The following is a 21,723-nucleotide window of genomic DNA, read 5'->3' on the forward strand; positions in this document are numbered from 1 at the left end:
GAATTCTTTTTTGGACATTAGGCTGCACTACAAAGAACAAATCTTAGTATTTTTAGTCTAATTTCTAGTGCAAATATTAGTTTTACATTAAAATTTACTCAATGTGGACAAAAAAGAACTAGTTGCACTTTAGATGCAGATTTAATCAAATATGCAAGTTACTTAAAAAGTTAATATCCCAAATATGCAGAGGTGTCTGGAGCACCCAAGTAAGAGTAAGGACATTTTTAACTCGAGTAAAAAAAAAGAAAAGTTACTTATGTACTGAGTAACTGATCAAAATGTAATTTAATACGTCGGGTGGAGCAAAATATGAAAAGTTATGTGGAAATGTTGGCATTAAAAAAAACCAAATGGAAATTCATAAATGGTTTAAAAAATAAAAAATTCAGGCCAAAGAAAAAAATTTTCAAAAACAGTTTTCTTTCACTTTAAAACGTATGAAGCACAGATGTGCGTCTGTGATCACAAAGTTTTATTTAAAGCATTGTTTATGCAAGAGTTTCTGATGGACTCACCCATCCCAAATGTCTCCTCATTGAAGACATTTATGTCCTCGTCATCCTCGGCCATGGCCTGCAGCAGCTCGCAGTCCATCCCCGCATCATCCTCCGCGTCACTCCACGCATCTCCATTCTCAGGCCACTGAGCTTCAGCCACTTTATCAGACTCCTTAAAGAAAACAACAACCAAACCGTGGAAGTCTCAGGTCGTTCTGATCCACACAGCGTTGTTTACACATTTTAAACAGTCAAATGACGTCGACTTACCTGTTGTTGTTGTTGTTCTGAATCACTCATTGTGTTTGCAGAAATTGTTGAATCCGAAAAGTTCAACGCGCTTTTCCGTCCAACATCACCTGCTCTTTTCTGCTCGGACACCAGGAGACGCTGATTAACCTCTAAATGAACACACCTGTGAGGCGCAGAGGCGTGGACACGTCATCACGCAGCTGTCGCCTCACCTGTAACTGTTGGCAAAGTGTTTTATCCAGCTCTGAAACTTTAAATAATATCCAGGATTTTTATGTCTTTCTTCTTAAACTTTTATAAATAAAATTAATGAGTAATTAGGTGCTACTTTTACAAAGTGAGGAAACAGTGACCTCTGGTGGTCAAAACCAGCATTTTCCGAACTCTGTTCACTACGTAGCTGCTGCAGATATATTTCGTAGTAACTTTGCTGCATATATTTATACTGATACTTTGTGTGTATTTATTTTAACTTGCAACAAAAGATAGCTCAATGTGTACATTTCAAATGTAAATAAAGTCTATGTTTATAAAGCAGCAGTATTGTTATTTAAAAATGCTAGCTTTAGCTATTATTTTGTGTTTTACTGCAACAACTGCACAACACTTTTTTCTTCTGCTATTCTGTTCGGTCATTTTATGTATTTTATGCTGTGTGTGTGTTTTTAAAATACCTTCATAAATCTTGCATTTATCCAAGGCTCATAAGTGTCTGCAGCTCTATTTATATTTTATTTAATAGTGACAAATTGAAATTGTTAGCTTAATAGCATAACTGCCTATCGAAATGCAAAGAAATTACTTTCATTCTGGTTTTATATTCAAAATAAACAAAATATAAATTTACTTGTTGACTCTAGCGACTGCGGAGAACCATAATGAGACTTTTTTTTATTTATAAATGGACACACATGGAGTGAATTGACAATTCAGCCAATATAAAACAATAATAAAGTAGAAACACAAAACATCATAAAAACTTCTTTTATTTCTAGAAACGCGTCTGACATTTTGCATAGAGCAATAAGTGAAAGATACCTGACTTTAAAAATAAGGTAGTTTACGTAAACATATTTAGCAATCAACAAACAATACATAAATGCAAATGCAGTGAAGTGTGTACTTGAGGCAATAAAAAAGCAAATATATTATAATGAATTTTCTTTCATAACATTTAACCTCGTGAACTGAAGCAATACATTTCATCTGCTTCTTTCCTTCCTTTGGCAAAAAAAAAGATAAAATTTTATGGCTGAGAGAAACTTTTAGCGTCGATTTACTACATGCTTCGTCTCAATCTCATTTTCTAAAAAACTAATTATGTGCTGTGTTGGTTGATTCTACTCCATCCTCACTGCTGCACTAAATAACCGAGACATGATGTAGAAAAAGCATCTGCTTTTATTCAGGGATTCAGAGGATGAGCGAAGCTCGGAAGAGGATTAGGGCCACCAGAAAAAAAAAATGTAATTCTGACTTTTTATTCAGTTGTTTTTTTCTCTTTTTTCCATACACAGGTTGACAAAATAAGAATTTTGAGAGAAAAAGATAGGAAACTGAGATTAAGGTCAGAATTCTGAGAAGACATCAGAATTCTGAAATCAAAGTCAGAATCCTGAAATTAACATTAAAATTGGATTAATATCAAAATTCTGAAATTAGTCAGAATTCTGAAACTAACAACAAAATTCTATTAATATCAAAATTCTGAAATTAATATCAAAAGTCTGAAATTGACATCAGAATTCTGAAAATAAAGTCAGAATTTTGAAATTAATATCTAAATTCTGAAATTAGCCAGAATTCTTAAATTAACATCAGAATTCTTATTTCAAAGTCAAAATTCTATTAAAGGGAGAATTCTGAAATTAGTCAGAATTCCGAGAAGAAAAAAAGTCAGTTTTAAGTCATAATTTTGTACTTTTTTTTAACTGGTGGCCCTAACTGTCTCCCGTAGAGTCGGTCCGTGGAGCGGTGGGCGTCTAACCGAAGAGCTTGATGAAGCAGGGGTGGCAGTAGGGCTTGTTTTCCTGCTCCTTGAAGCAGCCCTTGCTCAGCGGCTTCATGCAGAACTGGCACACCAGGTGGTGCGGGTGGAACTTGGCGCCCATGGCGGTGACGCAGCGCCCCAGGATGGGCTGCTGGCAGGCTTGGCACATGCTGCCGCGGGACTGGTGGTAGTGGGCCTCGCACAGCGGCTTGCCCTCGTGCTCGAAGAAGCTGCCGTTGACGAAGGGGCTGTAGCACTCCTGGAGGCAGGCAGAGCGGTGACGATTAATCGTGATTAATCTAATTTAGCAATCAAATAATCGATAACCGGAAAATACAGCAAAGTTATTATAGATAACTAAAACTACAGAAATAACAAAAACTGAAATTGAGAAAACATTTTCGTTAACTGAAATAATTATTATGGGGGAAAACTCTTAATTAACTGTACTGTAAGTGAAATATATAACTAACTGTAGCTATATTGTCTATTTATAAAATTAACTAAAACATACTAAAATTACAGATGCAATATCCTTTGTTTTTGTGTTATGAATGTATTTATCAGCCTTTCGAACTGATGTGAAGTTGATTGTTTTTCCCCAAACAAGCAGTTTACGTCAGATGTTGGGAAATTACAGCACTCTATCTTCCTCCTTTTGCTCGTGCGCAAAATGGCGACGGCAAAAATTGTGAGAGAACATCAGGGTTCAACAACAATTGAATAAATGTTTTGAAATGTAATCTTCTGTTGAGTATTGATTAACCAATCGATGTAAACATAATCACAATACTTTCCATGTTTTTGAAGTCTGCACCTAAGAATGAACCAAAGTCTGAAAGAACTAAAAGTACTACTATAACTACTAAAAACTAAATTTTAAACAAATAAAAACACACTCTTAAAAACTAATTAAAACTAACTGGATTAGACAAATAAAAAGTCACAAAAAAATAAAACTAACTTATAATGAAAACCCCATGCATACACACTCAAAAAAAGAGTAGCATTCAAGCAAAGGCTGTACAAACAATATATAAATAGATTACAGTTGGTTTGGTTGCTAGGTAACCCGCTGGGCATCACTGGGGTTGCTAGGTAACGGCAAAGTTCCCACGGAACGTAACTTAGTAATCAGGAGGGTTTTGAAATAAAAATTCCTCAATATTGATGAAAACGTTCTACTAGCATTATTTTACGCATAGCAAGACATTATTACTATGTTATAAGTGAAATAAAAAAATATTTCTTAGAGTTAGAATTTTAGTATTTTGGATTAGATTTAAACACAAATATTTCTGATTTTTCATGTGTATTCATGGCTGCTCCATGTTTATCGGTCTGTTTATGAATAATTCTACAAAAATCACCTCACAACTCAATAACTAATTAAAATCATAATAATCTCCAAAAAATAAAATTAGTGCATCTTAACTTTAACTGGTTGAAGTGTTAATAAAGTTCTGCAGTTTAAAGTGATAACACACTGGCTTGAAGGGAATTATTGAACAATTTTCAGGACATTTTGCAGATTTTTAGTGCAAATTTTAAATAAATTCTTTGAAAATCAATCAACTGATTCGGTGAAAAGAGCAAAAAAACACAAAAATACAAATCAATAACTTAATTGTTATTGACAATTAAAAGGGTTTAAATAAGAAAATAAATTGGATTGGTCCAAACTAAAAGCCTGTTGTTGTTTTAGATTGTTTCATTTATTATTTCAGGTCATATTTAGGGTTTTTATCGGTGGTCCACTGCTGATTAAATGACAAAAACTAACCCGACACACGAAGCACTGCGGATGCCAGAGAGAGTTCAGAGCTGAGATGTAGTTTTCCAGAATCGGCTCGCTGCAGCCCTGACAGCGGGAGGCAAACAGGGTCAGGAAGCACTGCTGACAGTACTGCTGGCCGTCACGGTCATGGAAACCTGCAGGAGGAAACCACAGAATTACAACAACGCCACCCGAAAAAGAAAAAAAGGTTAAATACAGCTGAGAAAAACAGTGCACCCTTTTTAAATCACCTTGCATTGTAACAAAAATATTAACACAATTTACTTATTTATTTCTTATTAAAGCTAAAAGTATGCTGTAGTCCACTGTTTTCAAAAGAAGGCCATCAGGGGGCGCATGATTATTTTTATCAGAAAATCTAAACTATATTTCAATAATAATAATAATATATAAGTTAAAAATTTACTGAAATATTTGGATGTCAGTCAAATTGATCAAGCTACTTTGCTCCTCAAGCTAGCATAGCGCAGCTAACTAAAATCAGAAGGTATGAGGTAGCATTTATGCTAAAAGAATAGCGAATAAAAGTGAGATAATCATTCTAAATGTTTATTTGCATGTTTTGTGTTTGCCTGTTTGCAAAAGTAACCTGCTGTAGCCTTCAGAAATATTAAAACCCCTACATGGATCTAAAACCAGTCCAGGTTTTATTTAACAAATAGCTTCATAAACACAAAAACAAAGGATGTTATGTTATAATTTCAGTATATTTTAGTTAGTTTTATAAAGTTCCAGTTGGTTCCAGTTTTTCCCCATAAATAAATTTTTTTATTTATTTCAGTTAAAACTGTTTTCTAACTTTCAGTTTTTGTTACATGGTTAGTCTTAATTAACTATCAAGGGTTTCCTCCTGTGTATTATAAGCCTGGCGGGCCACCAGGCTTTACTTGTGCTCCCACCAGGCTAAGCATTGCTTATTTATTTAAGACTTTTTAAAATGTTTGCATTTTTTTAAGACTTTATAGTTGGTGTTCAGGCGTTAATCTTCCGATATTTCAATAACACATAATTATCAGGTGATATTTTTAAATTTCCTGTCAACTGTAAACATTTTTTAACTCAAAAACACGACGTGCTGCTGGATGAATGACTGCCCTAGTGCCCAACCACTGGGTTTAGCTAGCTTTCTGGGGGAAGCCTTGACTATAGTAATACTGATTCAAATAGATTAATAATATCCGCTTACACCTTCTTTCAGTGTTGTACTTTGGCCGCCATCCAGCGGAAGGCGCCACCCTTAACCAAAGTCGTTTCAAAATTAAAGATGGCGGCCATTCCAAAATAGGAAAGACAAACGGTCCAGACAGAGTCTGGTGTGTAATGCAAAATCCACATTAACAGGCGGTCTATTTTTGATTCTTTTAGTCCACAGAGTCTGAAATTTAGCTAAAAAACCTCAGAAATGTTTTAGATTTTCTTTTAAACTCTTTCTAATAAGTTTTTTTTCTTGCTTCATGTCGCTTCATTCTCCGATTACCTTCGTCTCCAAACGTGCGGCTGCACTTGACGCAGCAGAAACACTCTGGATGCCAGTTCTTGTCCAGAGCAGTGACCATTTTCTAAACACACAGAGAAACAAAAGTGAGGGAAACAGCTGTAGCTAACCGTTATAGATCTGTATTTTAAAAAATGTGGTTCTATGTCTCACGTTCAGTATCGGTTTGCTGCAGTTTGCGCAGTGCGGGGAGAAGAGCGTGAAGTAGTCCGACTCGCAATATGGCCGCCCGTCCTTCTCGAAGAAGTTGCGACTGCCCAGCTCCGTCTCGCACTGCGTGCACACGAAGTGCTCCGGGTGCCACACCTTCCCGAGCGCCGTCACCACCTGTTGCACACGGACAGTCGGCTTTACTGCTGCTGGCAAGGGTGAAGGTCATCTATTAACGAGTTTAAAGTAAAGCTGATTAACTGATTAGCTGATTAACATTTTCTTAAAAACCGGAGTTTTGTGAGCCGTTGTAGATGTAAAGGAAGAGTAATTTTTTGCCAAAAAAACCCCTCAGAAATATTGAGATTAATCTCAGAAATTTTCTACAAAAACCCTTTTGAAACACAGAAATAAATAAAATAATCTAGGAAATTTCTGATTTTTTTAGTGAAAAATTACCCCTTTTTTTATAACTAAAATGGCCCTGATCATCTATCATCCCATCCTCGCTTCAAAGCATGTCAGTAATTTTTGAAGTTGTTGCTCCGTCATGCAGTGCGGCTGAAAAAAAAAATCACTATTAAGGAGAAACTTAAGGGCCTTGTTGAGTTTTTATTTGAAAACAGAACCACAGAGTGAATTTTTCACCCTACACTAGACACTGTTTGGACCGTTTCTCTTTCCTGTTCTGGTTTAGCCGCCATCTTGTATCAACTGGCTGCAGTTAAACACGAACAGCGGCGCCCTCTGCTGGATGGCCGCCAAGCTACAACACTAACAGAAACTTTAACAGATGTCATTAATCGATTGGAACTCATTTTAATCTAATAAACCATTTATTGACATTTAATCATAAGTTGATTAATTGTTTGCATCCCTACTGGTGGTTCACATGGCAACGTGAAAGGTCAGTAAAGTCGCTCACCTGTCCTACGACTGGTTTTTGGCAGGCTGAGCAGTTTCCCTTGGAGGACGTCTGAACTCCTTGTCGGCTCAGGTCTGATTGGAGGAGTCCCAGCATGCTGTCCAGTGAGCCTCCAGGTGTGGGCTGGGCTGGAGCGGCGGACTGCTGCGGCGGGGTGGCGGGCCGCTGCGGTGCGGTGACCACTTGGCTGACAGGCGGAGTTGGCTGGTAGAAGGCAAAGAACAGTCGTCTTTAAGGGTGACAGTCTTTCATTTTCAGCTGCGGCGGTTCGCTTTCACACTGTGTCTAACAATCCAAACTCTTTGAAAAAACCTATTCCCCTCCTCACCTGTGGTGGCACTGTGCCAAAAAAGACTGAAGGGAATGACACAAAAACCTCAGTACAAGACACTGAATGTAACTTCCTTCTTCCCAAAATGTAAACAAAAATGGAATAGCATCAGATTTTAGCGATTGTAGGATTTCCTTCTCTTGAGTCATTTTTTTGGCTAGCGCTAGACTCACACGTTTGTTTTAGTTATATTTACCCAGAATGCCCTGCGCTGTAGTCCATTTCCTGCTTTTGGAGAGGTCTCCGGTCCGCATGGCGTTCACATGTGTATTCAAACCGCACTAGAGTTAATTTTTTCTTTGATTATGCATTCAGATATCCCCAAACAAACCAGACTTCTATACAAACAAACTACAGTTTGATTAAAGCAAATGAAATAAAGCTGGTGTGAATTCACCCTTAAGTCTGGTCTGTGAAGCTGAACTCTGACCTCAGATTGAAGGAGACACTCTAAAACAGATCCTTAACCTTCATCCTCTGAAAACCACGGATGTTTGGAAAAGTGCAGGAATCTTCCTGTAAACATCTGGGCTTTGTTTATATCCCACAGCTGGATCCAAAACAGTTTTAAAATGATGCAAATAAGTTCCTACCTCATCTAAAAAGGAATATCTACCAGCTATCGATCGACTGTTTCAGCTAAAAACGGTTTTAGTTTTCTAATTTCCTTTATGTTCCCTGAAGTCTGTAACTTACCGTCGTCTGGACTCTGAAGTCAGACAGTGAAGCCATCAGTTTGTCCAACTCCATGGTGGCTGAAGTCGCTGAAGGCTTAGAAGAGCTGGAACAAAAAGACAAATCGTCACGTTAGGTCGGATCTAGAAGAGCCTGAGGATTACGGATTCTCTATATGCAGCTTCTGCAGGTGAAATTCAAACATCAAACAGAATTTAGAAGTGAAGTGGATTTTTGTCTAGCAAATTTTTGACTTGTCCTCTTTTTTCTATAGAATTTCTGAGATTAATCTCAAAATTTATGGGTTTTTCTAGCAAATTTATGATTTCTGCTACTCAAGATTTTCTTTTTTCTACAAAAAGTTTGACTCAGAAATTTTCTTGTTTTGCTAGAAAATTTTATAGATTAATCTCAAAATGTTTTTTTCCTAGCAAATGTTTGATTTTTGTAGCTCAGAAATTTCCTTGTTTTTACTTAAAAATTGCTTAAATTAATCTTGAAATTTGAGTTTTTTGGCAGAAACGTATTCCTTTTTTTTCTTCTATCTGCAACAGGCCTAATGGAAACTGTTAGGATGCTTCTGATTTGTAACAAGGACTGTGATCTAAAATCATTTTTGTTCCCCAGCACCGGGCCGCATGGTGACCAGTTGGTAGCACCTTGAATATTTTCTTTAAATTATAGTACTTCAGAAGGAAATAAGTATTAAAAACTGCCTGCATTACATTATAGGTACAGAAATATAAAACATCGTATTAATGTTCTGACTGGATCTATGTGCGTTTAAAAAAAAATTAACATCTGCTTCACATGGATTACATGTTCTCTTATCTTTCCAATTTTGAAAATAAAGCTTAGAAAACGTAAAAGATTTATTGGATGAGGATGGTGGTGTTGCGTCTGTGTTTCTTGATCTGAAAAAAGCTTTTGACACTTTAAATCATAAAATATTATACATATTATTACCAGATTACCTTTCACCTTCTCTTCCATTATCACCCGGTGTTCTCCCAGGCTCCATTCAGGGACTGATGGTATTTTCTCTATACATAAATGGCCTCCATTCAGTTCATCCTAATGTATTTATTCAAATGTACGCAGATGATACTGTCATTTATACCCTAAGACAAATGATTCAAGCCAATGAGCTTACACAGACTGTGGCTAATGAATCGGATTGGTTAAAACTCAACGTAAACAAAACTGTTGGAATGTTTTTCTCCAAATCAAAACTTCCAAATTATGAAGCAGAAATTTATCTGGCTGGAGAAAAAAATACAGGTTGGGAACAAATTTAAATGTCTTTCTATCATAATGGACTCAAAACTTAGTTTAAATCTCAAATTATAACAAGTTTGAATTTGAGTTAAATTTAGTATTTCAAATTTTAGTTTCATAAAGACACATTTATACTACAGGCTTCTAAAATGTTTATGCATGCATGTATTTTATCACATATAAACAACATTTTAATGTGACACTAAAGTTAAAGTTTGTGAAGCTATTTGTGTATTAAATGTGTTGTGCTTATGCAGATTTATCAAATTTATTTGTAATTCAGCACATTTTTGTTTGTGTGTTTTAAAAAAGGAACCTTCTAAGTAATTTTGTTACCGTCTTTCTATATTGGATCAAATAGACCGATACTGGAAAAAAGTGGATAGATGCATTTCTATTTGAAAAGGTTTTAAAAAGTTGTAAATTTGACTTACTGAAACTTGTAGATACCCTGGTTTGATGCTCATGGTACAAATTTCAAAACAATTAAGATATATTCATTAAATGAGACCTGGAGGAGGTTGAGGTCTTATCCTTGATCTTGTCCCTCTCATCTTTCTTAGAAGCAGGAAACTGGGCCAAGATCTCATCTGCACACAAAATTACACCTTCAAGTTAAAGAATAGACCCGCTGCAGAGTAACGTCACGTGCTCTAGATCCCACCGCCATCTCTCTGCTGCAGGCTGACGATGACTACCTTTGGGTTTAGCTGCTAAATTGTCAATATAAGGTGCTAAATCTTAAATGTATGCCTGATATATAAAAGAAAAATGAATGCAGTGCTTTGTTACTAACTGTCAACACTACAACTAGATAACAAGGTCAGGAAAAAGTTTAATTAAGAAAAAAGAAGGAAATAGCTCAGTTATGCTAGCTTGACTATGACAATCTTAACATGTAGATGTGATGTGGAATTCGATGTGCTTTGGTTCAGTTACAAAATTAAAAAAAAGGCGACTTAAACACCTAAAAATATAAAACTATCGCAAACTGAATGTTCTGTTCTTTGTGTGGAAAATGTTTGAGTGTTTTTTGGTGTTGAATCCTGAAACATAAAGTGGCGTTGTTGACAGTTGCTATGACAACAAGTTTGTGTGTAGCAAAGCCGACACAGAAAGTGAGAAAAAAAGCGGTTTTGAGTTATTCTCTAATGGTTTTTCTGCCTTATTCTTGTATTTGCTGTAGCGCACTGCACTAAACGAATGATTCTCTAGGTTTAATTTTGTTAACGGGATTGTTCTACCGCAGCAGCGTAGAGTTGGATGGCAAGTAAAAGAATCGTCTTTTTGCCCTCCGGCGTTGTGCGCATGCATAAATTTCCAGACTTAAACAATAACTTGCAAGGGGTCTATATCTGAACAGCTGAAACTTGAGGTAAACCCATGGAAATGCACTCACAGACCTGTGATGTTAAACTGGGTGGCGTTGAGCTCCTGCAGCAGATGATCCAGCTCATTCAGACCGCCGCCCAGCAGCGAGGAGGAGAAGGCAGGCGCAGGGTCTGCTGAGCGCGGAGAGCGTGGTTTGCACACGGTGCTGCGGGGCAGAGGAGGCATGACATTATTGCTGTCAGTGAATTATTCTTTCAGTAAATTGACTTTTTTTTTATCAGTATGCTCCAGTTAACAGTTAATCAATTACTAAATTAATTATTTCAATAATAGATAACTGAATCACGATTAATGCGATTCAGCCCAAATTTTTTCTTGGTTAAAATGCATCCGTCCTGGATCCCCAGTGTTATTGCCGTGTGCTGTGTTGATTTATGATCAGAGGTGAGATTCCGGACCGACCTGTATAATTTGTCCGGGTTGGAGTTGGTTGAAGACTTCATTGCTGCAGAAACAGTCTGAGAGACAAAACAGACGATTAGTGAAGGTGAGGAAATTACACAATATGACATAAAAATAAATCTCTCAGTGCCAACCTGCTGCGGCGTGTAGGCGGGCGGCGGCGGTCGAGCCTGCGCCGAGTCGTGGGAGTTGGCATTGGAATTCTGTGGAGGGTCAGAGGTCAGCAAGACGGGACACCGAGGAAGAGGAGAGCTGGTGTTCTCCAAATCTGCAAGAAGGGCATCTGGAAGGAAGGAGGCGGGCATCCAAATGTTAATTTCTAGGAGAAGAAATCTAATTTTGAGATTAATCCCCCCCCCCGTTCCCCGAGACAAAATTTTAAAAATTTTGAAATTTCTGAGTTTCAAAAGTCAAAAATATTTGCTCTGGTAAATTTCTGGTTTAATCTCAAAATTTCTCATTTTCTTCTAGTAAATTTTCAACTTTTCAAACTCAGAAATTTACAGTTTTCCCTAGAAATTCTGAAATTAATCTCAAATTTTCTGATCTTTTTCTAGTATATTTTTGTTTTTAGAAAATTTTTAAAAATCTTATTTTTTCTAAAAATAAAAAATAAATTCTGAGATTCTAAAAGTTTCTAGCAAACTTTTGACTTTCCAAACTTTAACATTTCTATGTTTTTTTCTCAAAAGGTTCTGAAGTTAATTCTAAAAATCTTGGCAGAAATTTCCTTTTTTTCAATCTCCAAAGTCCCTAATACCCCATCATAATTTATTGCTCTTACTTACTGTCTAACATCATAAGTCTATATTTTGGATCATTTTTTATGGTGCTCAGAGTGGAAAAAAGTTAAGAAAAGACATGCAACATAAATGTGAATAAAAATATGCAAAAGCATGGTGCAACACAAACATGCACAGACAGCTACGTACCAAAAACAACAATACGAGGACTGAGAGGGTAGCAAGGCGGCTCAGACAGTCCTGAGGAGAGACAGACAGCCAGCGTGACCAAAACAGCAGCAGAAAGTCAGAGCAAACACAACACACAGCTCAGCCGCAGGACAGGATAATCTGCTGTAGCTCAGGGCGGGAATCCGTCTTCATGCTGACATTACTGGGACAGACATTCATATCTGAGGCATGCCAGGGTGCAGAGGAAGCAAGGGAGGAAGAGTGCCTGGCTGCTGATATCCAAACACCAGCCAGCCGCCCCCACACTCTCACTCACATGCTGACTGCCAGAAACAAAGCTAGTTAGCTAGATAGCAGCTGCACAGCACCTTTGTAGCTTCAAGGTGACCTAATAAGCTTCTTCCAAGAGATTGGGATAGACAAAACAAAACTTGTTCATTACATTTTTTTTCCCACAAAATCATCCTTCAGTAATGAGATCTCAGTCTGCTCAGTTCAGTCTAGTTTGAGCTACGTTCATGATGAGCTGTTTTAGAGGGTCCTGTCACTTTAAATCCAAATAAGCTGCTGCTGACCATGCCCCCCAACTCAACGTTTACACTTAGATGTGAAAATGGCTGCAAACTACGAAGGCAATTGTAGATAGAAAAACAGAGGATTGAATTTATGAAAAAAATGAAAACATTTTCGAAAAAAAAACAAAACAATGGAACTTCTGAGTTTGAAAATTAAAAATTTGCTAGAAGAAAATCTGAAATTTTTTGATCAACAACAAAACACTTGTCTTTTCCAGCAGTCATTGTACAGCGCATACAGCAGTAAAAACCAGCTGCACAAATGTTCTGGAACTCGGCTTGGGTTGCTAGGTAACGAGCTGGGCTTCGCTGGGGTTGCTAGGTAACGGAGCAGTGTCTGTCGAATGTTACATTTTGAAACAGACACAGAAAACATGGACAAGAAAACGACTCAGTAAATCTTTTTTTCAGCGCTTGTATGGAGAACCATTTCAGCCAAAATTAAATAAATAAATATGTAGAGCTTGCTCTGTTTTTAGAAGCAGAATGTGAATTTAGCATAACAGGTCTAACCTGATTTGACCTGACTTTTATCGCAATTCTTTAGTAGAGTTTGATAAGAGTTATTTTAGTCTACTAAAATTACAATGAAGTAGCTGCAAAGAGCAAACTGCAACAGAAGTGTCCATATTCTGTTTATTTTACTGTATTTTCACTCTTAACTTGATTTGGCTTTAAGCTACAAAACCCTGAAAATGTAATTTTTGACGCTTATGCCAATATTATATAAAATTTGATATAATATGTTAAATATTTTATTTCTACTTTGCTTATTTATTGGACTATAATTTAGGTCACATACTAAATATGGTCTCAAATATTGAAATAAATTAGATTACTGGATTTAAAACAACTTAAAAAAAAGAAGAAATATCAAATTTTGGTTATAATATAAGACTTGCAATCCTAAAACTTAGACATATCTGTTTCCAAGAAACAATTTATACATAATTCAGTTTTTTAATTAGTAATGCAGACCATCTGCTGTAAAACTGAGCTTAAACAAGGGGCTCTATAGTCTGTGAACATCAATAATTCAACTCTGTTTATTAGTTTTGACAAAATACTGTTAACCCTTAACTGGCAGTTTCCCATTCATTGGAACAAATCTAGTTTGTTTGAATACTCTGCCTTTTTTGCCACTACTTAAAGGATTAAACTTTTCACTTTCAATATTCTAATCTTCTGAGCTGTATTTACATCTGTGCACAGACAACAAAGCGCCCATTAAAATTGGGTTTAATTTCACCAAACAGCAGTTTTGGCGGATGCGATTTTTCCTGCATTACTGCATTGTGAGGTGCCAAGGATTATAAATCCCTGCCTGAATCGCAGCATGGAAACAGATGTCTGCCCTCATTTCAAGTCAGCAAGTTGTCACTGATCATATCGATCAAAAACAAGGGAACGTCGTCCAAAAGCACAGATGACAAGCTTCAATGAATTTGATTTAGTTTATGTCTTATGTTAATTGAAAATGAGTTACAGTGCAAATGGAATCGGATATCTATCATGTCACCTCTTTATGAGGCAGAAACTCTCGTACTTAAACATTAAATAATAACCATCACTTTAGTCCGTACATCTTCACTTTTCCAGACTTCTAAAATTAAATGGGAATAATATAAATGCAGGAAATCAGAAAGTCAACGCCACACTGTAAAATTGTATTTACTTTGACATTAGCGGAATATTTGAAGTTTTGCTTACCCACTTTTTGCGCTACTGGTGTTGAACCTCAAATGAACTCTTGACAATATCTGCGTTTCCATTTCCCATGTAATTGTGCAACTTAATATTACGGAAATAAATTTGCTAAAAGGAAAAACACAATTTTTAAAAAAATAAGTCTTTCAATACAAGGTTTCTGTGCTAAATAGATGTATTTTGTAGAACTGCAATGGAGACACTTTTTCGGATCACACAAGTAACGTGATCACCAGCCGGATATTACTACTGGCAAAAACAACAAAAACACAACAACAAGAAGTAGTTGGAAGATCATGGCATTGCAATAATAAAGAGGTCTTCAAATTTCTTAGAACTTTACTTCAACTAAACTCCTATTTTGATGCATATTTATTCATAATGAACCAAAGCAGCTGAAATTACGAGCTTGTTTGAAAACTATTCCAGTGAAATGTTGTTATCTATATTTTGTGGTGGATATAAGACATTAACGGTATCCTTCTTTTTTTAAAGAATTAGATGTAAATAATAAATGACAAACTTTTTTAAAGATTTAATCTCAGTTAGCCTTCATAGCCAGAGATGAAATCCAGTTTTACACCATAAATCATGTTAGCTGCCATTTCGCTGGCGAATTTAAATACAGTAATATCCCATTCATAACATACAAATAATAATGTGTTGAACTTACTTGTGAAAAGTTATCACCCAAGCCCTCAAGTCAATAGTCCGTCGATTTGAACAAAAGAATTTCCCGGCAGTGCTGCTGTTTTGGACCGCTCCAAGATGGCGGCGGTGTTTCTCTTCCTTTTTCTTATGTCTACGGGTGATGGAGCAGCATGTTTTTAATTACTTATCCAGCGAACAAGCTTATTCACGTGTGATTTTAATTTTGTTTATTATTTAATAGAAACACCGCAATTGCGGAATTATGTCTTTTGTCTTTTACATTTGCGAAATATTTACAAAGTTTTCAGCTAACAGAGGCACTTCCGGTGGACGTCGGAAAAGCCACTAGTCGCTTGTTTTGTTTTGTTTTGAGGGGGGTGTATATAGTTAGCGTCCCGATCCACACTCCATTCCAGTAGATGGCGGTAATGCACATCTAAAAGTTGTTTGCCAACCGCCATAAAAAAGGAAAAGAAGAAGAAGAAAAGCCACTAGTCGCTGCCACCACCACGACTTGAGCTTCCTTTGTCTCAAAGTTTTGCGCACATATTTTTTTAGAATGTAATAAAAATGTTCAGGAAAGAGAAGTGTTACTTGGAGATTTAAGTAGGAATAAAAATAAATGAGATATTAGGGAATTGTTTCAGAGATCATCTGGTTTTAGCAGTATTTTTTGTTTTCTAAGAAGAACGGGCATTATGAGGAGATTATAATAGGTCTGATCCATACTCCAATCTGGAAGGTGGCGGTAATGCACCTATAGGTTGTTTGCCAACCGCCATAAAAATAAAAAGAAGAAGAAGAAGTTTTGCGCACATTTGTAATGGAAACGCAACTGCGTCTTGCTTACCAACCTTTTGCGCCACTGGTTTTGAACCACGCTTGACCTCTTGTGACATTTTCTGCGTGAATCAGATATGAGACACGAATGACGTGAACGTATCCCGCCTCGGTTCAGCCCTGCGGTCACCTTCTCACCCGGATGATTCACACTTGTGGTATGGCCATGTGTTGGGAGGCTAGTGCACAGTCTACATGCCTGCTGGGTTCTTGCCATTTCTCAAACACACACACACACACACACACACACACACACACACACACACACACACGCACACACACACACACGCGTATACGGACTGCACATATAAGGAGTTGGGCTTCTCTTAATGGGAATTATGACCATATTTAGTTCTGCCTGCTGACTTGTTTGTCTTGGCCAAAGAGACCCTCTAACAAGTGGTCTCACTCCCTGAAAGTTTTACAAAAGCAGCGTAAACTGAGACAAACACCAACCCGGTCGCCTGAGTAATCCTGCCTCTGGGAGTGCAATCCGATCCAGATGTGCCCAGATGGGCTACATCTTGCCATTCACCCCCTCCTGTTGCTTGCGAAGCAAAAGTGCCCGATGACTTCACATAAAAAAAGCAAATGGCGAATGGGCGGCAGAGAGAAAAACCTTCTCCTTTTTCCTCGAACTGTGTGGCTTGTTGAAATGGAAGAGTTGCTCTGGGCTATTTCTAACACAGAAAGATGTCTCCCTAAACACGTTTTCAAGTAAAAACATCAATAACTGGAAATAAAAGATCCCTTTATGATTTTAAACAGAGCAACTCTGTGTTTTTCCTCTCCATCCACAGCTTATCAGGGGTAATGCATGGAGAGGACGGTTGCGGATCATTTAAAATCTAATTTACAAACACTTTATTGAATTAGCAGGCCGTGCATGAAAAACTCAGTAGCGGTCAGGCAGATGTGGAGTAATTTATTGGGCTCACGTTGTGTGTGGCTTTCAGAGCTTTGACTCTTCCACAGGTTGTCACGTTGCAACCATGAACTGAAATGTGTTTCAGCAGGATTCTCGCATCTTACAGGTAAAAATGCGAAAACGTTTGTTAGAGAACAAACCGGAACACAGCAGACAGGTCAGAGGGAAAGTTGTGCAGAAGCTTAAAACAGGTTTCAGTTCCAAAAACAATATTTCATTATCTGATCATGAAAAGAGGATTAATCAGAGAAGCAGCCACCAGTGGTAACTCTGGAGGAGCTGCAGAGATGCTCAGCTTGGGTACAGGAAGCCAACAGATCAACTTTTAATCGTGCACTACTCCACAGATGCATGTAATGATAATTTTAGTAACCGATTAATCAAGTATTCTGATGATTAATCAAATATTTCTGATGATAATCGAATATTTTTGACAATCAATCAATTATTCTGCTGATTGATTGGATGAAAAATTCAGTTAACCACATTAATACAATAGAAATTAATTAAAACTAATTAATTCTGATGATTAATCAAATATTTTGATGATTAATCTATTATTCTGACGATTAATCTGATTTTAAAAATTCAGTTAACCACTTAGCTGTATTTCTTTTGCAATAGGAATACAATCAAATAAGAAAATAAACCAATTAATTAAATTAAATTTTTTTAAGTAAGAAAAAAATGTTCTTGCCTAAAACATAATAAAAACATTCTTTGGTGTCCGCTTGATTAATCAAGGACAACATGTTCAACCCTTTCTGCTTGATTTGACATCCATACAATATAGGGCTAATCTGTTGATTAATTTTTTTGATTAACTGACAAATTATTAAATAGAAAAAAGTGCTTAATAGGACATTTTTTGTTATACTTATACAGAATTTGAACCAGATTAAGCTAAACCTGCCACTTGAGGAGTTCAGGAAAATATTTACTGACAAATAAGGTTTTATTTTAATCTTAAATGTAAAATGTATAAATTTTTTGTACAGGTTTGTCTCAATTACTGCTCTGAATATGTTGTTCTTTCAGAAAAAGGTCATTTTTACTGTATACTCCAATTAAATCTAATATATTCACGATTAATTGTGATTAATCACACTGGGGCTTCAGCCTTAGTTATTTTAGTTTTTTTTTTTTAATTACCATAAGACAACTTTAAAGAGCAAAATGCAACTGAAGTGTTAGTTTATTTTACTGTATTTCTCCTCCCAAAACAACTTTAACAATTAATCGATTACTAAAATAGTTGACAATCATTTCAATAATCGATTTATCACGATTAATTCAATTAATTGATTCAGCCCTAGTTTGATCTGAGTTATTTTAGTCTATTAAAATTACCATAAGGCAACTCTAAAGAGCAAAATGCAACAAAATCTGTTTATTTTATTGTATTTTTACTCTTAAAACAACAAGTTTGTCTTTTGGCATATGGTGTTTAGCGATCCTGCCAAAAGTGTATCCTTATTTTAGGGTTGTATGGTGATGAGTTTACAAATGTGAGGTCGTAAGATATCGTGCTAAGATGTTTATTTTATGGAAAACTTCATATCTTCAACACTTGTGTGATGTACCACTGATGTATGGGTGTATAATTGCTCTGTAAAAATAATAAAAGTGTAAGTTCTAAAAAAAAACACCAGCAACTTTAACGATTAATCGATTATTAAATTAGTAGACGATTATTTCAATAATTAATCGCAATTAATCAATTAATCGTTTCAGTCCTACATGATAAATCTAGACTTTATGGAGGAGGAGGAAAGTCATAACAAGTCATATTTGCTGTGAAAATGTGAGATACACTTAAATAAAATGTTTTGACCTACAAACAAAAAGCTGTTTGTGGAGGAAACACTTAAAATCCACCCAAACCATAAAACATGGTGGTGGCAGCTTCGTTATGTGGTGGGTAAAATGGATCTAAGTGACTACAGCGTAATAACTGAAAAAATAAAACGGCTTAATTTCCAAATAAAAATAAAAAAAATTGGGAAGGTGTCTGAAAAGTGTGGCATGCATTTGCATTCAGCCTCATCTACGAAAACTTGAGACTTAATGAAAAAGTCAGTCTACAGATGTTTAACTCATCGGGCTAAACGCACAATTTCCCTCCAGTGTCACAGTTAAACAAACAGTGAAGAAGTTGGAGGGGAATAAATTCTGATGGAGAACATTTTGCACGTCTTTCTACTGAAATGGGTTATTTTTAAGCCTCCTGCATGTCTGCACTCTGACTGCCAGGATCAACAGAGGCCAAATTTCCTCTGTTTGGGCATACCGCCCCTTCCCACAGATTCCCTTCAAGATATCCCAGTTACAACCAAACGAAGATCTGCTACTACAGTACTCACCCAAATCCTCCATGATCTGATCACAGCCAGCTGCTTTTCGCTCTAAAACCAGAACATTTATGGCTGATGGTCGCGCTTTTGTCTCCCTCGGTCCTGAATAACTTCTTGGACACCGTTATCCGCTAAGAGAAGCAGCAAGAAGAGGAGGAGGAGGAAGAGGAGGAAGAGGGAGGGCGTCCCGTTTCTTTTTTCCAACTCTCTTCCTGTCCAATGCCTACCAGCAGACTTTCAGACCGGAGGAGGCGTAGTTAAATAAATGTGGTTACAAACCCGCATTCCCCCTCCGGCGCACGCAAGAAAGACGTAATCCTGGACATTCCCGGTCCATATTTGGGATAGAAAACTACGGATTGAGAGGGAGCGGCGGGATGGACCACTGCTGCGACCAAGCGTTATTACTGAAGCTACTGCGTCCTTCACAAGCAGCATCCTTAAAAAAAAAAAAAATCCACGTCAGAGTAAAAAAAACCTTCTGTTCTGTGAAAATAAATAAAATCTGATATCAAAATGTATTTATTTACGGCTCTGAAAATGTAATTAGTGACGTTTTACTGCCTTCTGTGGGAGCGCAGGGAGTGGTTTCCATGGCAACCGACTGAAAACTATTGTTCTGCCATTGTAGATAAATAAATAAATAAATAAATAAAAGGAGGTGGTAATTTTAAAAAAAACAACTGAGAAGTTTTGATATTAATCTCAGAAATTTTCTAGAAAAAAAGTGAAAATTTCTAAGCTTGAAAAGTAGTATAAATATCTCAAAGTTTTTTTTCTCCGAAGAGTTTTTGCGGCGCTAGTGGCTCGTATTTCTTTTGTACAGTAGGCAGACAGGAAGACATGCGGTAAAGGTCGTCGGGACCGGGAGTCGAACCCGCGACGTCCGCGTCGAGGACTAGGGCCTCCAAACGTGGGGCGTGCTAAGCCCCTGCGCCACCACAGCACAAGTTTTTAAGGCAGATATGAAAGCAGAAAATAAGAAATTTCCATGTACATCCACATCAACAGGCGCTGTGAAACAGTCGCACACCAAGACTTGAACTTTTAATTTGATCTGTTGTGTTATTTCATTAAAAAAAACATTTCTCAATAACTTAATGTTTTTTGGTGACTGGAAAATTACCAATTTCAGAAACCCTCGGAATGTAACGTCACAAATTAGGTTCTGGGTCGTTGCTTAGCAACCCCAGCGAAGCCCAGCCCGTTACCTAGCAACCTAAACTGAGTAACACCACGTTTGGTTTTACTGCTGTGTTCCGTACAACGTGCTGCTGGAAAACACGAGTGTTTTTGTTTACTAACCATCCAGAATCCACCTGTTACATTCGTGTTGCTTCTGCTTTCCAGAGATGAGCGGTTGTATAATCTGAGCATCTGTTTTAAAGCCATTTTTCACGTGCGAGTGTAAACATTAGGGGGGCGTGGTCAGCATCTTATTTGGATTTAAAGTGACAGAGGCCCTAAAACAACTCAAAATAGGCAGAACTGACCAGCCTGAAATCTCATTATATAAAATGATTTTGTGCAGAGAAAGTACTAAACATGTCTTGTATTACCTTTGTACGCCTTCTCGCTGCAAGGCATCAGTGCTACCTTTTAATTTAAGTCTAAATCAAATAAATTTACAACAGATGGACTCCATTTATGTTGTAGAAACATCTCAATTTTGAGCTTCATAACTTACAGAAATGTGATTTCTTGGTTTTCTATTCTTTCCATATTGTCATAATTGGCTATGAGGAAAGAGTGTGAATTTATGAGGCTGTAGCATAAATTCAGTGAAGAGCTGTGAATACTTTCTGTTTGTGCCGTACCTGTATTAAACACAGCTGCATTACACTTTGGTTTGGATACGTTACGTATTTTTAATGGCTTACAGGAGCATCCCATGAATTTCATCACAATTTATCGTTTTTGTCTAAAATATGTTGATGACTTCAGAGAAACATTGAGCAGCACAAACTTCATTCTGGACCGTTTGGAGAACAGATGGGGAGAGCAGAGGCATCCAAACCTTTTGCCAAGGAGGCAAAACATTTAAAAATTATTTTCACCTGCTCCATAATTACAACGGGGCATTAGGGAGATGCTAGGAAAATAAAAAGTTTTAAAAAGACGAGAATAATGTAACACCATTTTTACTTTATTCTTGTACAACTTTCTAGTAACAGAACTTCTCATAATACTATGACTTTATTTAAAATATTTAGATTATTCTTGTATAATTTTGACTTTATTCTCGTAATTTTATCATACCTAGAATTTATTTTTCTCCCCTTAGTTTAGCCCTAATACTGTCGTACAAAATAAACTAAACACATAACATTTAATGGAACAAAGTAGTTTGATTTCTGTCAAAAAAGGGTAAAATGATTATATTTGAAACAAAAAGGAGTTTTCTAGGTTTGAATGATTATAAACAAACAAAAAAAACAACAAGTGATCCACATTTTCTAGATTTTCTTTAGTTTCCAGCAACACAAACAGGATTTAGCCAAGTTCAGGTGTCTGCTTTCCAGTAGCTCAAAAGCTACTGGGAACTCCTATTACCATTAGAATAAAA

The 21,723-nt window shown here is 36.7% G+C and overlaps 1 protein-coding gene across 3 annotated transcripts; it reads right to left on the reverse strand.

Moving 5' to 3' along the window:
- Window positions 1-1,720: 1,720 nt before the first annotated feature.
- tgfb1i1 (transforming growth factor beta 1 induced transcript 1) lies at window positions 1,721-19,483 on the reverse strand. 3 transcript variants are annotated; one of them, XM_023341436.1, is made up of 12 exons: window positions 19,167-19,483; window positions 12,121-12,171; window positions 11,323-11,471; window positions 11,189-11,244; window positions 10,798-10,931; window positions 9,906-9,984; window positions 8,138-8,222; window positions 7,111-7,314; window positions 6,189-6,362; window positions 6,018-6,099; window positions 4,526-4,674; window positions 1,721-3,001 (listed from the first exon to the last, which is right to left on the reverse strand). In XM_023341436.1, the coding sequence occupies exons 1-12, from the start codon at window positions 19,177-19,179 to the stop codon at window positions 2,735-2,737; spliced, it is 1,443 nt and encodes a 480-aa protein (XP_023197204.1). In that variant the 5' UTR covers window positions 19,180-19,483; the 3' UTR covers window positions 1,721-2,734. The 3 variants fall into 3 exon arrangements, with proteins under 3 accessions (XP_023197204.1, XP_023197205.1, XP_023197206.1); XM_023341437.1 differs by lacking the exon at window positions 12,121-12,171 and having other exon boundaries at window positions 19,167-19,478; XM_023341438.1 differs by lacking the exons at window positions 12,121-12,171; window positions 19,167-19,483 and adding an exon at window positions 11,977-12,038.
- Between the last annotated feature and the right edge of the window lie 2,240 nt (window positions 19,484-21,723).

This window comes from Xiphophorus maculatus, chromosome 10, assembly GCF_002775205.1.
Source record: "Xiphophorus maculatus strain JP 163 A chromosome 10, X_maculatus-5.0-male, whole genome shotgun sequence".
In the NCBI taxonomy this organism is placed as follows: domain Eukaryota; kingdom Metazoa; phylum Chordata; class Actinopteri; order Cyprinodontiformes; family Poeciliidae; genus Xiphophorus; species Xiphophorus maculatus.

What these genes read in the sequence shown, in the direction of transcription:
- tgfb1i1 (XM_023341436.1), bottom strand. An exon ending in ACTTCAGAGTCCAGACGACG is followed by an intron (nt 7,315 to 8,137) that starts GTAAGTTACAGA and finishes GCCTTCTACCAG; the next exon opens with CCAACTCCGCCTGTCAGCCA. An exon ending in AAAAACCAGTCGTAGGACAG is followed by an intron (nt 6,363 to 7,110) that starts GTGAGCGACTTT and finishes CGTGTGCAACAG; the next exon opens with GTGGTGACGGCGCTCGGGAA.